The sequence below is a fragment of the Microtus pennsylvanicus genome, chromosome 7 (assembly GCF_037038515.1).
Source record: "Microtus pennsylvanicus isolate mMicPen1 chromosome 7, mMicPen1.hap1, whole genome shotgun sequence".
NCBI lineage: Eukaryota > Metazoa > Chordata > Mammalia > Rodentia > Cricetidae > Microtus > Microtus pennsylvanicus.
The window spans coordinates 88,792,609-88,806,710 of record NC_134585.1 but is presented as its reverse complement, the minus strand read 5'-3'; the positions used below and the strand labels follow the sequence as shown (position 1 = coordinate 88,806,710).

Here is a 14,102-nt window from a genome sequence, read left to right as displayed (position 1 = left end):
GCCCTCTTCTGGCATACAAACATGCATGGAAGGAATGTTGTATACATAATAAATAAATAAATCTTTAAAAAAAAGAAAAAAGAAAAAAAAGAAGCAAGTTTTTGCAAGCCATCTAATGTAACTGGCTGCAGAGAAGCTCTTGCCTCTAAAGCAGAACACTAGACATGGAGAACAGAAAAAGGCTGTAGGTGTGGGGAGGGCGAGTCCCCTAGCCTGGTCGTGAAGCTGCCCCTCTTGCTCCCACAGGCAGTGGTGGGCAGCGGTGTCCTAACCTCCTCCATCCCCACATACCCCCCCCCATACACACACGCACATGCACACACGCACACAAGAGCAGGTTCCTCTGTGAAGGCATGGGAGAGGAGGCTCGGTGGCGTTCTGGCGTTGCCGGGGTGACGGAGGTCCCCCCCCCCCGCCCCCTTGGCGAGGCGGAGGCGGTCCCTGGGGCGGGGCGGGGTGGGGCGGGACTGGGCTGCCGGGAAGCGGGGGACCTGCGGAGCAGCTGCTAGAGGGATTGAACACCCGGAGCTCGCCCTCTGGTAAGTGTTGGCATAGGTGGGGACGCGGGGCGAGCGGCGGTCTCCCGGGTCTGGCGGGACTGGTAGAAGTTGCGGGATTGCGGAGCTGCGCGGTGGCGGACGTAGCAGTGTTTGCCCAGGCTAATCCTGCAGAGCGCCTTTGTCCTCCAGTTCCGCAACCTCTGGGCTGTTTAAACTTTAAAGGGCGGCGCTTGCGCTGTGCGGCGGCGGCGGAGAACTTGGCTTTGCAAGTTGAATCCTGTTTTGCTGCTCGCTTCTGCCTGAAAAGTGGAGGGAAATGACTGTCCAGGGCTCTGGGTACAGGTCTGAGGGAGCTGGGCTCAACCACAAACAAGGGTCAGACCTGGGCAGGCGGCTGCCTTCAGCCTGCAAACCTGTTGCTGCCCGGCCCTGTTTTAGCCCCAAATAGCTTTTCTCCATAGAGCGATAAATGCTACTAATCGTTTCAGAACAGGCTTCCTGTCGTCTATCAAAACTAGCACTAGTTAAAGTTAGAAACTTCAAGTTTAATTGGTCTTTAAGGTCGACCAGAGGCGGCCTTTTCAGAGCTCTGTCCTTACTCCAGAGGCAAGCTGTGAAAGTCCCCATGGTCCTGCTGAGAGTGGCCCTGGTGCACATACAGGGTCTAATGACCATCTCCAGCTTAGGAATGAGTGGTGAGGGGTGGGAAGCCAGGGGGGGGTCAAGTGTACCGATCCCCTCCGCCTTTTGTTTGATTCTTTTTCTCCCTGCCCCCTTCCTTCTAGAGAGGAGGTGAGTTACTTCTTGTAGGTTATTAAATGGTTGACAAGGAATATGGGTAGATTCTCCTGATAGCTAGTTTGGAGAGTGGCCTCCAGTAGAGTACCTGGTGACAGGTTGTACAGGCTTTGGATTCCACCAGCCGACTCAGCCTTCAGTTCCCTCAGAGCCGACCTTAGGCAGGTCCGGCCCACGTTCTGCTGCGTTCTTGGGTTTGGAAGTAGTAAGATAAAATGTCCACAGTGTCCGGCAATCAACACACGTGACTGATAGCACCAACCGGAAATCACCGTAAAGAGAAAACAAGCGGCGAGTGATTTCACACAAATGAAACTAAGGATCTAGAAGGCTCTGTGTACATCAGGATGGAACAGAAAAGAGAAGCGAGACGAGGCCGAGAATCAGGATTGATGATATTCACATTTTTAATTTTTTTCATTTATTCTTCTCTCGTACCACACATCCCTACTGCAGCTTCCCTTCCCTCTGCTCAGCCACCCCCCCACACACCTCCTCTGTCCCCTAGATCCACTACCCCAGAAAAGAGCAGGCCTACCATCACCAAACACTCACAAGGGGCATCAACCAAACACTCACAAGACACAGTAAGACGAGGCACAAACCCTCGAATCAAAGCAGGGTGAGGTAAGAGGTGACCACAAATTCCTAAATCTCATAGAGGGTAACTTAACCCCAGCTTCTAAAGATACTAAGGTAGGAGAGTCTCAGGTTTAAGGCCAGCCTGGAGAATGTGGAATACATCTTGGAGAAAGAAAATGCTGGGTCCAGTCATGCTTTGATGTAACCCAGTACTCCAGGGGTCTGAGGCAGGAAGAATGTGAAGTCGGGGCTAGCCTGGGATCACTGCTTTAAAGCTCTTGGCTAAGATAATACTCCCTTGAGAAGACGACGCCTTGTGCTGGAGAGTTTTATGTCAACTGTCAAGCTAAAGTCTTCTGAGAGGAGGGAACCTTAATGGCTCTAAAACTGATTCTGTTCTCAACCTGTGGGCCATGAATATCAGATATTTACATTATGATTCATAACAGTAGCAAAACTGCAGTTACGAAGTAGCAACAAAAATAATTTTATGGTTGGGGGTCACCACAACATGAGGAACTGTATTAAAGGGTCGCAGCATTAGGAGGGTTGGGAACCACTACACTGTAGGTCAGGCTGTACCCAAGCCTGTAGGGCATTTTCTTATTTAGTTATCAATGTGGGAAGGCCAGTCCTTCGTGGGTGGTGCCACCCCTGGGCTGATGTTCCTGGGATCTGTAAGAAAGTGGGCTGAGCAAGCCCCCAGGAGCAAGCCAGTAAGAAGCACCCTCCATGACCACCGCATCAGCTCCTGCCTCCAGGTTCCTGCTCTGTTTGAGTTCTTTTTATTTTATTTTTTATTTTATTATTATTATTTGGTTTTTCAAGACAGGGTTTCTCTGTAGCTTCGGAGTCTGTCCTGGAACTAGCTCTTGTAGACCAGGCTGGCCTCAAACTCACAGAGATCCACCTGCCTCTGCCTTCTGAGTGCTGGGATTAAAGGCGTGTGCCACCACCACCCGACCCTCATTTCCTTCAATGTTGAGCAATGCTGTGGAATTGTAAAGCCAAGTAAACCCTTTCCTCTCCAGCTTGCTTTTTGTTCATGGTGTTCCATCGCAGCAATAGAAACTTTCCCTAAGCATCTACCTCTCTCTCCCCTAAGGCCTGCACTTAAGTCTCTGTTAAAACTGTCAGGCTGATAAGATGGCTTAGCAGGCAAAGGCACTTGCCACCAAGCCGGAAGACCTGGGATTATGTTATGGAAGAGGAAGTCTGCCCTGCAGGTTGTTGTCTGACCTCCACAGGGCCGTGGCGCGTGCCTACTGGCCTCTTTACAGACACAAATACGTGTAAAACACCTTTATTAGTAGATTCCACCTTTACATTAAACAAGCCCTTACTGACAGCCTTGAAACCGAATGCCGTGTTAAAGATTTCCTGGTCCCTGAGCATGCTGAGGGGAACGTGTGAGACAACCCAGCCTGAGCTTCTCATTGACTAGGAAGAAGAGAGCTGCTCTCCAGCCCTCTCACCCTCAGGGACACGTCAGGTTGTGACTGGCGTTTCCTCACAGCCACTGTTGGTACACTTTGAACTGCCTTAGGCAAAGCTAAAGGAGATATCCAGCAGATGGGCCACCACCTTCTCCGAGACCAGCCGCCTTCCACCTAGGCTAGAGAGAGCCTCGGGGTGAGGCCAGTAGCCAGCTTTTCTGGCAGGGTTTTATTTGTTTCTTTGGAAGTTAACTCAGTTTCTCTATAGTACCATTGTCTAAAAAGATAAGGAAAGGTTACCTAAAGGAGGTAGCCCCCACCCCCAGCTTTGAGCTGTGACAAGAGTGAAGCCCCTCTGTGGTTGTCTCAGAGCAGCGGTGGTGGTCTAGGAATTACCTGGTTCCTGTGGTAGAACAGGGCCAAGGGCAGTTACCCTGAAGGAAATTTGGGAGAGTAGAGACTGAGGTAAATGTCTATTGATTCTTAAGCGTCGATATAAAATTTACCCTGTTACTAAGGCCAACTGCCGGTCCCTCCTCAGGACTGAGAACCAGCAGTCTGCATCCTAACACTCAGACCTGGAATGAACAGTGAGGAAACCTAATGCCCTTCTGGACTCCAGGGAAGTAGTGAGGCCTGGTCAAACTCCAAGCGGGATAGGCCGGAGTGCTCAAGGGTTAAAGAGTCACTTCCCTGCTCACTCTCACTCTCTGCCAGGTGGTAGTGCTTTTGTTTTGGTGACCTGAAGTTGGGACAGTCAGATGCCAGGGGAGACGGTCTAAACACAAAGGGAAATCACCCATTCTGCCTCGAGGACCCCTGCCGAAAGATGTCTCCTGTTCTCTCTTTGCTCATAACTCTTGCCCCCCTTTAATCTGTTAATCAGACAAAAACTGATCACTGGGTCCACTCTCTGCAGATGCCATTGACTGCATGGGCCTCGTTTAACTTCGTCAACAGTTGGGCCAGGTGGCCCACACTTGTAGCTGAGCTAGGAGGAACAGTGTGTTGAGCCTACGAGTGTGAGGCGTCCAGGCACAACAAAGACTGTCTCAGTCAAAATAAAGCAAGGTTGTGCTCCGTTTATACTTGCCACCTCTCAGATGCTCAGTAGCGGTGGTGGCTAGTGACAACCCATGGCGTTGTACACATTGGACAACTGGCTCCCTGGGACTAGCACGGCAGGACCAGCCACAGGAGCCCACACAGAATTTCTGCTCCGCCCTGACTTTGAGTCAAGTGCTTGAATTCCTTTTTAGCTCTGGATCATCATACATGGTTCCCAATGTCAATTCAAAATTCAAGATACTAGTCCTTAAACCTTACCAGACTCAGAGCTAAGCTTACATATGTAGCATCACTTGCAGATGGGGAAACTGAGGCTCAGAAAAGATGGGGCCAGGATTTGGATCCGAATCCTTCCTTTCTCTCTTCCTCCAGAAACATAGCCCAGGTTGGCCTCAAACTTGCTATGTAGCACATGGAGTTCCATCACACAACGCTCATCAGAGCAGGGAAAGATGCTACAAAGGTCGTTCAGAGGGTGGTGAAGTTTAACCGGTAGAGAATGTGGGGCTCCCTTAGCGGTGTTTTCAGTGGAGAGAGGAAGACAAAAGAAGACGAAAATTTGAGGCTTTGCAAGCCTTGCTCTCTTCGGGAGAAGTGTATCCCATGTACTGGTGACATTAACCGCAGGCTGGATTCAGTTCTCCTATGTGACTCAGCTCTTGTTCTCTTTGCAAAAGCATTTTTTTTTTTTTGTGGACGACAAAGCAACTGTGCATTTGCTGTGCACTCTGTGACCACAGAATTGTTTAACTCAAGGCAGATGTGTTTGGGCATTTTCTCCATTTCTATTTATGGTTTGTTGTTTGGTTTTTACTCTTTTTGCTCTTTCCGGGGGGCTGCCACCTAGCTCCCAAATAAATCACACAGAGGTTTATTCTTGGTCATAAATGCCCAGCCTTAGCTTGGCTTGTTTCTTACCAGCTTTGCTTGACTTAAATTATCCCGTCTAGCTTTTGCCTCTGGGCTTATTCCCATTCTATTACTTCTGTAAATCTTACTCTTACTCCGGGGATTGCTTTGTAGCTGGATGGCTGCCCCCCCCCCCACATGTCCTCCTCCTTCTTTGGTCACTTCTTCCTTCTCCCAGATTTCTCCTTCTGTATATTCTCTCTACCCACCAGCCCCGCCTGTCCTTTCTCCTGCTCCCTTGTTGGCCATTCAGCTCTTTATTAAATCATCAGGTGTTCTAGACAGGCACCGAATCACAGCTTCACAGAGTTAAACAAACGCAGCATAAACAGAAGCAACACACCTTCACGTAGTCTCCCTCCCCCCCCCCCCAACAGCAGTGTGTTGCTGGAGCAGGTTTACTGACCAGGTAGCTCCTCTTCATCCCCCAGGAGTCTTAGATTAGAGATCAGAGGGGCGGAGAAATGTTCACTGAGCTTTAGTTAAAAGTAAAATTAACAAGCAAGGCGTGGCAGTGCACACCGTTAATCCCAGCCCTCAGGCAAAGACAGGTGATCTCTGTTAGAGCCTAGCCAGGTTTGCATAGAGTTCCTAGCCAGCCAGGGCTATATAATGAAATCTTGTCACAATAAACTTAACAAACATCGACTTTGTTTTCCTAATAGGTGACAGTAAAACATGACAGAGACAGATGGCTTCTACAGAAGGTAAGGGTGTGCTCTTGTCTAATAAAAGCCTTGTTCTTTCTTGGTCCCAACCATCTTACAGAAGGGAAAGGTAAGAATTCAGTTGTTATGCTTAGCGCTCTTTTTAGCCTTGGGGAACTGATGTGTAGGCAAGATTAGAGCAGTGGTCTCAGCCTGTGGATCCCTTTGGGGGTCCTTTTCACAGGGATCGCCATCGGGAAAAACACAAGTACTTACCTTATGATTTATAACAGTAACAAAATTTCAGTTACGAGGTAGCAATGAACAGTTTTATGGCTGGGCGTCACCACAACTTGGGGAACTTTATTGAAGGGTGGCAGCGTTAGGAAGGTTGAGAATCACTGGGTTAGAGGCTACATCTTGTCACCAAAGGACCTGGAGTGCTGTTCAAATGATGTCCTCTTTGGTAAGGTGTGCCTTTGCTACTAGAGCTTGGCCCTGGGCCTGGCTGTTGTCCTATGTCACTGGATCCTGGAGAAGCAGGAGGAAGCATCAATGCAAAGGGCCTGGGATGGGGGCTTAAAGATGGGCCACCGTGTTGTTAACCAACAATTAGCTTTCTTCCCTGATACTGTCCCCCAGTGCCCAGTCCTGCAGAAGCAGCAGGCTCCCATCTGCACACTGACTTTGGACTGAGCAGGCTTGTGAGTTAACATGAGTTGTTTGTGCTTTACTCTTTGTTAGCAGGGAAGTGTTTGACCCAGCAGAACAGTACAAGATGGACCACAAGAGGAGAGGGATCGCCCTCATCTTCAATCACGAGAGGTTCTTCTGGCATTTGACCCTCCCGGACAGGCGGGGCACCAGTGCGGACAGGGACAACCTGACACGAAGGTGCTTTTCTCTGCCGTGATGACACACTTAAGTGACAGCTAATCGTGATTTAGCCCTGATGACAGATCAAGAGCCTCACTTAGTCCCAGCATGTGCTTAGCAGGCCTGAGGCCCCCAGGTCCAATCCCTAGTACACAAACAGGAACCGCTCCCCCTCACCCCAAATAAACCGAGCCCCCTTGAAAACGTGCCTGAGCGACCTTCCTCGCCCTATTCTGTTGATTTCCCCTAGGTTTTTCCTTGTCACTAACAGGTGTGCAGTAGATGTGACAGTTGTCACTGAGTTGGCTCTTGGCACTGTTGAGCCCTTTCAGAAGGAGGTTGGTCAAGAGGAATTATCATTGTCAGTTTTCATTCTGTCATAAAATAGGCACGGGATTCCTCAGAACGTAAGGAGATGGATGGCCTGGAAATGCCCACTAGCTAATGCTCAGTTTATTGTGTCCGCAGGTTTTCCGAGCTAGGATTTGAAGTGAAATGCTTTAACGACCTCAAAGCACAAGAACTCCTGCTCAAAATTCACGAGGGTGGGTAGTCTTGCTATTTAAGATCTCTGGTGGGGTTGAGTACTTTGTTATCTTTAAAGACCCGTACAAGTGATTCACTATGCAGCAGAAAAAACAAAAACAAAAACTGTTCCTAATTTTCAGAAGGCTATTGGTATTGATTCTGTTTCTGTTTTTACACTCCCCATTGGACCCAGAGATCTGGCCAAGTATTATGTCTCCAAAGATTATATCAGCATGCTTCCATTTATATATTTATGAATTATTATTATTACTCCAAAGTTGAAGGAAGTGACTTGTTTGGTGGTGACTATCTAAAATGCACAATCCCCAGATGCTGGGTCTTGCTCAGCAGGCTTACTTGGTCTCGCCCTAGTTGCTCATTGCTTCCTGGTGCTGATTATTTCCTTGTGTCTTTCTACTGTTGCAGCACTGTGTGTCGGGATTCTAATTATAATGCAACTTCCAGTCAGTCCCTGCTTCTTTCTGTGAGCTTTCAAATCAGTTACTAATGGGCTATTATGGCTATTTGCATAATCACTTTGCACTTTCTCCAGCACTTTCCTTTAATTAAATAATTGTAACTGGCTGCTTACTAGGTTTTTTTTGCTTTGCTCAAAAGCTTTGGAGGACAGGGGTCTTAATGCTCCCTGAAGCTCTGAGAGCTCTCTCGGCGTGGCTGTCTGAGGTGCGGCCACAGGGGTAGCTGTTGAGTTGTTGTTTCTGGATCTTTTCAGTCTACTGTTGGAAAGTCTGCTCATTCAAAGAAACTTTTAACCTATTGCCAAAGTCACATTGGTCTTTTAAAGAGAAGTTGTAAATTACCACATAGCCACTGGATAAAGCAGATTTCGTGGTGACGTTCATACTCCCGGAACATGTGTTTTGACCAGGTTCCTTCTTCCCTTTCTGTTCCCTCATCTCCTCTCCTTCCAGCCGTCTGTCTTCTATTTTCGCGTAATATGAGGACTGACAGGCGAGAGAACAGTGTGAGACCTAATACTAAACTTTCAGGGATCATTGAGAGACTGTGAAGCCTCTCTTTCTGGTCTCCAGTTCTGTGCATTTTCCTGCAGATGGCATATTTTCTTCTTTATGGCTGAATAAAACTCTATTGTGCCCATGTACCACGTTTTCTGTTTGTTAAGAGCTGAGGGACAGCTAAGCTGATGTCATAGTTTGTCTGTTGAGAGTCATGCCACAGCAAACATGAATGAGGAGGCCTCTGTCACGTGCTGACCTGGGTCCCCTTGGGTGTGTTCCCAGGAGTGGTACCGCTGGCAGCGGTTTGTTCTGAGGAAGTTCCATATTGATTTCCATGGTGGCTGCACTGGCTTGTACTCTGACCAGCAGAGTACAAGGGCTCCTTTCTCCCCAGTCCACTTCCTCACCTCCCGAGCCCAGCTTCCCCACCTCTCCAGCCCACTTCTCATCCTAATGGGAGCCATTCTGACTGAGGTAGAATGATCTGTAGGCATTTTTTGGTTTGCACTTTTGATGGCTCAGGTTGAGGAACATTCTGTCATCCAGCTGCTGGCCAATTGGTACTTCATATTTTGAGAAGCATCGCTCTGTTTCATTTATCAATCTCTGACTGGATTATTTAGTTTTCTAGAAGGTTTTTCCTTCATTGTGTATATAGTCTAGATACTATATAAACAATCCTTTCAGATGGGTAGCCAGCAAAGATTTCCTCCCATTCTATAGGCTGTATCCTCACTCTGGCAATTGCTTCTTTTGCTGCAAAGTTCATTTAATTTCATATGATCTCATTTGCTAATTCTTGGAAATAGTTCCTGTGCTGTTGGAGTTCTTTTCAGAAAGTCTCTGCCTATGCCTATCTCGTTTTTTCATTCATTGTTTGTACACGTGTGTGCACAAGCGAGCATGTACCCTTGTCACAGCACTCATGTGGATGTCAGAGGATGGCTTTTGGGAAGCGGTTTTCTTCTTCTACCATGTGGATTCTGGGATTTCCTGAGACTTGGCCACAAGCACTTTTACCTGTGAACTATCTCATTGTTCTCTTTGTGCCTGTATCTTGGATTGTTTTTAGCAGTGTCAGGTCTTAAAGTTACTTCTCCTTGTGGATGTATGGTTTCCCCAGCACAGTTTGTCAAAGAGAATGTCTTTTGTCTTTTCAAGGAAACGCTTTGCTTTTCCTTACTGTGGAGTTGCTGTCAGGTCTGCTACTATAGCCTGGGTGGGGTCGCCTTGTGTTCCTGCCATTCCTGGTTTCTCACGGCTCCTGGCAGGAGAGGAGGTTCAACTTTGTCGTCATCTTTTTCTGTATCTCTCAAGTCATGATGTACTTCTTTGATTCTGTTTGCATGTAATGAACCATTACTATAATCCTGCAGTCAGTCAAGCTGACTTGGTCATGGGTGTATGTTTCTTCTAATGTGCTGTTGAATTCCTCTTGCAAGCATTTTACTGAGAATTTCTGTACCCATCCATGATCTTTAGGGATGTTGGTCTGTGATGTTTTAGTTGTATCTTTAAGTAACTTCCTCCCCATTTTTTTCCTAAATCATTTTTCTGTACTTAAGAAAAGCTAATATTTTTTAAAAAATTGTTTATATTTATTTATTCATTTTGGGCTTTTCAAGACAGGGTTTCTCTGTGTCACAGCCCTAGATGTCCTGAAACTGACTTTATAGACCAGCTGGCCTCAAACTCGCAGAGGTCCTCCTGCCTCTGCCTCCGAGTACTGAGATTAAAGGCATGCACCACACAACTGGCTGAAAAGCTAATATTTTTAGTGAAATATTATGTGAAATTGCTTTAAACTTTAAAATTGGTTTTTAAGTCAGCCATGACAGGACACATACCTGTAATCCCAGCACCAGGAGGCTGAGGGTGAAGGATGACTGGATATTTAAGGCCAGCCTTCATGGGCAAGAGTGTCAGGCCCTGTCTCAAACAACTAGCATTTAGAAAAAGAAAGAGTTTAGGGCCAGCCTTGTAACAAAATGAGATCCAGTGTTAAGAAAAAAGAAAAAAAGAAAATGATGTGTTTTATTACAGGAAGTTTGTGTTTATTAAAGAAAGTAGGTCTTTCTCCTACTGTTTTGTAAAGTGTATTATTTTTTAGCACCAATAACTTGAAGTTCTATATGTGGATAACATACTCGTGTTTTTACCTCTGCATGCATTTTCGGGGACACCTGTAGTGTCCACCTCAAGTCATGTAGATGCCGATTGCTTCCTGTGTGTCTTCCTGAGCCACGGTGAAGGCAACCACATTTATGCCTATGATGCCAAAATTGAAATTCAGACATTGACTGGCTTGTTCAAAGGAGACAAGTGTCAGAGCCTGGTTGGAAAACCCAAGATATTTATCATTCAGGTAAGACTGATCATATCATTATTTCAATCATAAAATTCAGTTGATTATAACGGTTAAAATATCAATTTCTAAAATAAGTTTCTCCAATAATTGGAAAGGTCTTTTTTTTTTTTGATTTTTGAGACAAGGTTTCTCCTTAGCTTTTTGGTTCCTGTCCTGGAACTAGCTCTTGTAGATCAGGCTGGCCTCAAACTCACAGAGATCCACCTGCCTCTGCCTCCCGAGTGCTGGGATTAAAGGCGTGCGCCACCACCACCCGGCTGGAAAGGCCTTTTTTGAATCCTGGCCTAATCGTTATATTTTGAGCTGTTAACATTTATTATAGGAGCGTTTTGAGCCAGGAGGTGGTGGCACACACCTTTAGTCCCAGCGCTTGAGAGGCAGAGGCAGGTGGATTTCTGAGTTTGCAGCCAGCCTGGTCTACAGAGTAAGTTGGGGCAGCCAGAGCTACACAGAGAAACCCTGTCTTGAAAAACCAAAACAAAGAAATAAATAAAAAACCTAATTTAGCCAGATGGTGGTGCACACCTTTAATCCCATCACTTGGGAGGCAGAGGCAAGCAGATCTTTATGAGTTCGACGCCAGCCTGGTCTGTAGAGCAAGTTCCAGAAAGGTCAGAGCTACATATGAGACCCTGTCTTAAAACCAACCAACCAAAGTGTTTTGATTAATATTTGATGTGACAGATAATCAGCAGTGTGTCTCTGTGACTGGGCTGGGTGTGGAGGATGAGCTATTGAAGGGAAGACCTGATTGCACAGGACTGTGCATGGCAGCCTAGGCTCAGGGCTGTGGGAGCCGGAGTGCATGCAAGCCAGTGGAAGTGAGGTAGGAATAAGCAGGCCAGTCCTCCCCTGCATCATCCCTTTTACCCTTTCCCAAGCTCAATGTCAAGCTGCCAAATAGTTCCAGAAATTAAAAGCAAATGTTTGGAGCATGAGAAATATTATTTGGTATTGGAGACTTGAGCATATGAATTTCAGGGTGGAGCATAGTTTAGCCTGTAACACTAAAGAGTAGAATTTAGCTCAATGGCAGACCATTTGTCTAACAAACATGAGGCCCTCAAACCAGAAAAATAAAAGAATTTAATGCTAGCTTTGACTTGGAATTAATAGTTATAAATTAACGAAGGCTAGAGAGAGAGAGACAGAGACAGAGACAGAGAGAGAGCGCAGGCTCAGGGCTGGACTGGGGGTGGAGGGAGGTTCTGAACCCTGGGGGCACCTGCACTCACATATGAACATTCACATAGAGACTTAATTGCTTGTTTGTTGAAGACAGGGTTTCTCTGCGTAGTCCTGGCTGTCCTAGAACTTGTTCTGTAGACCAGGCTGGCCTCGAACTCACGGAGACCCACCTGCCTCTGCCTCTCTAGTGCTGGGAATTAAAGGCCAGTACCACCACCTTAGGTACTTAATTTTTAACCATTGAAAAATACAGTGAGAACAGAAGGTGAAGGCATGTGGATAGACAGATGTCTTTTTGAGTCAGGCAATGCTATTTCAACTATTGACAAATTATGACCAAAAGTAGACAGGTAAAATAGCATTTGGAAGTCATCACCTGATTGAATAAAACATTTAGGTAAGGTTTACAGTTTTTAAAAAGAAGCATATCTTGGTGTTTATTGGCAGGGGGGGGGGCGGGATTGTACACATCGTCTAAAAGCAAACATTACCAGGGAAGCAGCTGTGTTAGCTTTAATCTCTCAGAGCCTGATTGCATTGTTTTTGAATTGCTTATGTGATTTCTGTTACTAAGGCAGGGACGGGTATGCTGGCTTACATAGGCTCACAGCACATCAAGCATTGGGAACAAAGCAGCAGACAGATAATAAAAGTGTGCTTTCCTCTGTAGGCCTGTCGGGGCAACCAGCACGACGTACCGGTGGTTCCTCTGGATGTGGTGGACCATCGGACAGGCATGCAGGAAAACACAACCCAGGTGGACGCAGCCTCCGTGTACACGCTGCCCGCGGGGGCAGACTTCCTCATGTGTTACTCCGTCGCAGAAGGTGAGTGAGCGGAGTGCTGCCTAGAAACCTGTTCACTCTTGGCTCAAGTTTATGTCACCTCTGAGTTGGATTGGGTCTTTCAAGGTTAAATCACCACGTTCTATTAAAAAGCCACAGACATAGTCATGCTGAAGAAATCCTAAGAAACGAAATGTAAAATACCATATGGAATAACAATAACCTTCCTGTATAATTGTGTTATAATATAATAACATCAGCCACAAAGCTGTATAATTGTACTGCTATTAGCATCTTGCTGTCATTTGGTGATAGAATAGCAGTGTCTTCCTGGTCATATTTGTGGAAAGCCTTGCTGAAAAAACATTCTGCTAATTTCTTTGTTTTTGAACTGAATGGTTTTGTTTAATCGCTGGCCTTGCAAGATCACTGACTATTGTCTTGTTCTAGTTTTCTCTTTTAGAGAGTGGCGGAAATGTAATTAATCCTATGTATGTAAAACCATAGAATTAATATGTTTTCCTACATGAGACAAAGCAATGGATAGAACCGTGACCACATGATGAGCGGCAGACCTTATTCTTTTCCAATAAGCTTCCAAGAGCTTTCATTTCTGTGACTGTATTCATCATAACAGTGTTTATTGGTCACCTTGAAGCAAAGGCCATAAAGCACCTCCCCCATCTTCTTTTAGGGTATTACTCTCACCGAGAGACGGTGAACGGCTCCTGGTACATCCAGGATCTGTGTGAGATGCTGGAGAGGTACGGCAGTTCCTTGGAGTTCACGGAGCTGCTCACGCTGGTGAACAGAAAGGTCTCTCAGCGCCGCGTGGACTTCTGCAAAGACCCGGGTGCCATTGGCAAGAAGCAGGTCCCCTGCTTTGCCTCGATGCTGACCAAAAAGCTGCATTTCTGTCCCAAGCCTAGTAAGTAGCTGTGGTCGCTGGTCTTGTCTAGACGTATTTTCCTCTGACACATCCGTCAGTTGGATGAAGCCTTTGGCGCATCCATGTAAAACGCCGTGGAAAGTGGTGTTTCGTGTTTGTTCGTTTTTTAATCGTGTTGGAGATGATGAAAGGGCTAAGAGAAATCCTCAGGAAATTACTCTGCAGAAATGTCTACTGTCATTTATTACCTTTGTAGTAAACTGCAAAGTTACCCAAAATACCAACCTGTGTGCCTTACATTTATACGTTTGTTTTTTTAATGTTTTTCAAGATTTTTGAAACTCAGAATGAGGTTGTCTCCATTTAGTGAAATATCTAAAACTCATAGCTTATGTAATTTATAGTGACCTATTTGACTTGGTCATGTATCTGTTTACTTTCTTATTTACCTATAATTAAGGTATTTTGTGTATGAATTTAATTCCCATTTTGGAAAAAAAAATAAATGAGCCTTGAAGAATTATGGATATAATGACTCGTACTTGTAA

General features: G+C 46.1%; 1 protein-coding gene across 2 annotated transcripts; it reads left to right on the top strand.

Moving 5' to 3' along the window:
• Positions 1–460: 460 nt before the first annotated feature.
• On the top strand, positions 461–14,077 carry Casp6 (caspase 6). Of its 2 annotated transcripts, none has more exons than XM_075981342.1 (7): positions 461–539; positions 5,959–6,000; positions 6,685–6,834; positions 7,285–7,361; positions 10,514–10,689; positions 12,551–12,707; positions 13,360–14,077. In XM_075981342.1, exons 2-7 carry the CDS (start codon positions 5,972–5,974, stop codon positions 13,599–13,601), a joined length of 831 nt encoding a protein of 276 aa, XP_075837457.1. In that variant the 5' UTR covers positions 461–539; positions 5,959–5,971; the 3' UTR covers positions 13,602–14,077. The 2 variants fall into 2 exon arrangements, with proteins under 2 accessions (XP_075837457.1, XP_075837458.1); XM_075981343.1 differs by having other exon boundaries at positions 462–539; positions 6,688–6,834; positions 13,360–13,834.
• Positions 14,078–14,102: the final 25 nt, after the last annotated feature.

Bases quoted from the DNA above. Each gene is read 5' to 3' on its own strand.
- Casp6 (XM_075981342.1), top strand. From the start codon at position 5,972: ATGACAGAGACAGATGGCTTCTACAGAAG. The intron at 6,835-7,284 runs GTGCTTTTCTCT...TTGTGTCCGCAG, and splicing joins AGGGACAACCTGACACGAAG to GTTTTCCGAGCTAGGATTTG. The intron at 12,708-13,359 runs GTGAGTGAGCGG...ATCTTCTTTTAG, and splicing joins GTGTTACTCCGTCGCAGAAG to GGTATTACTCTCACCGAGAG.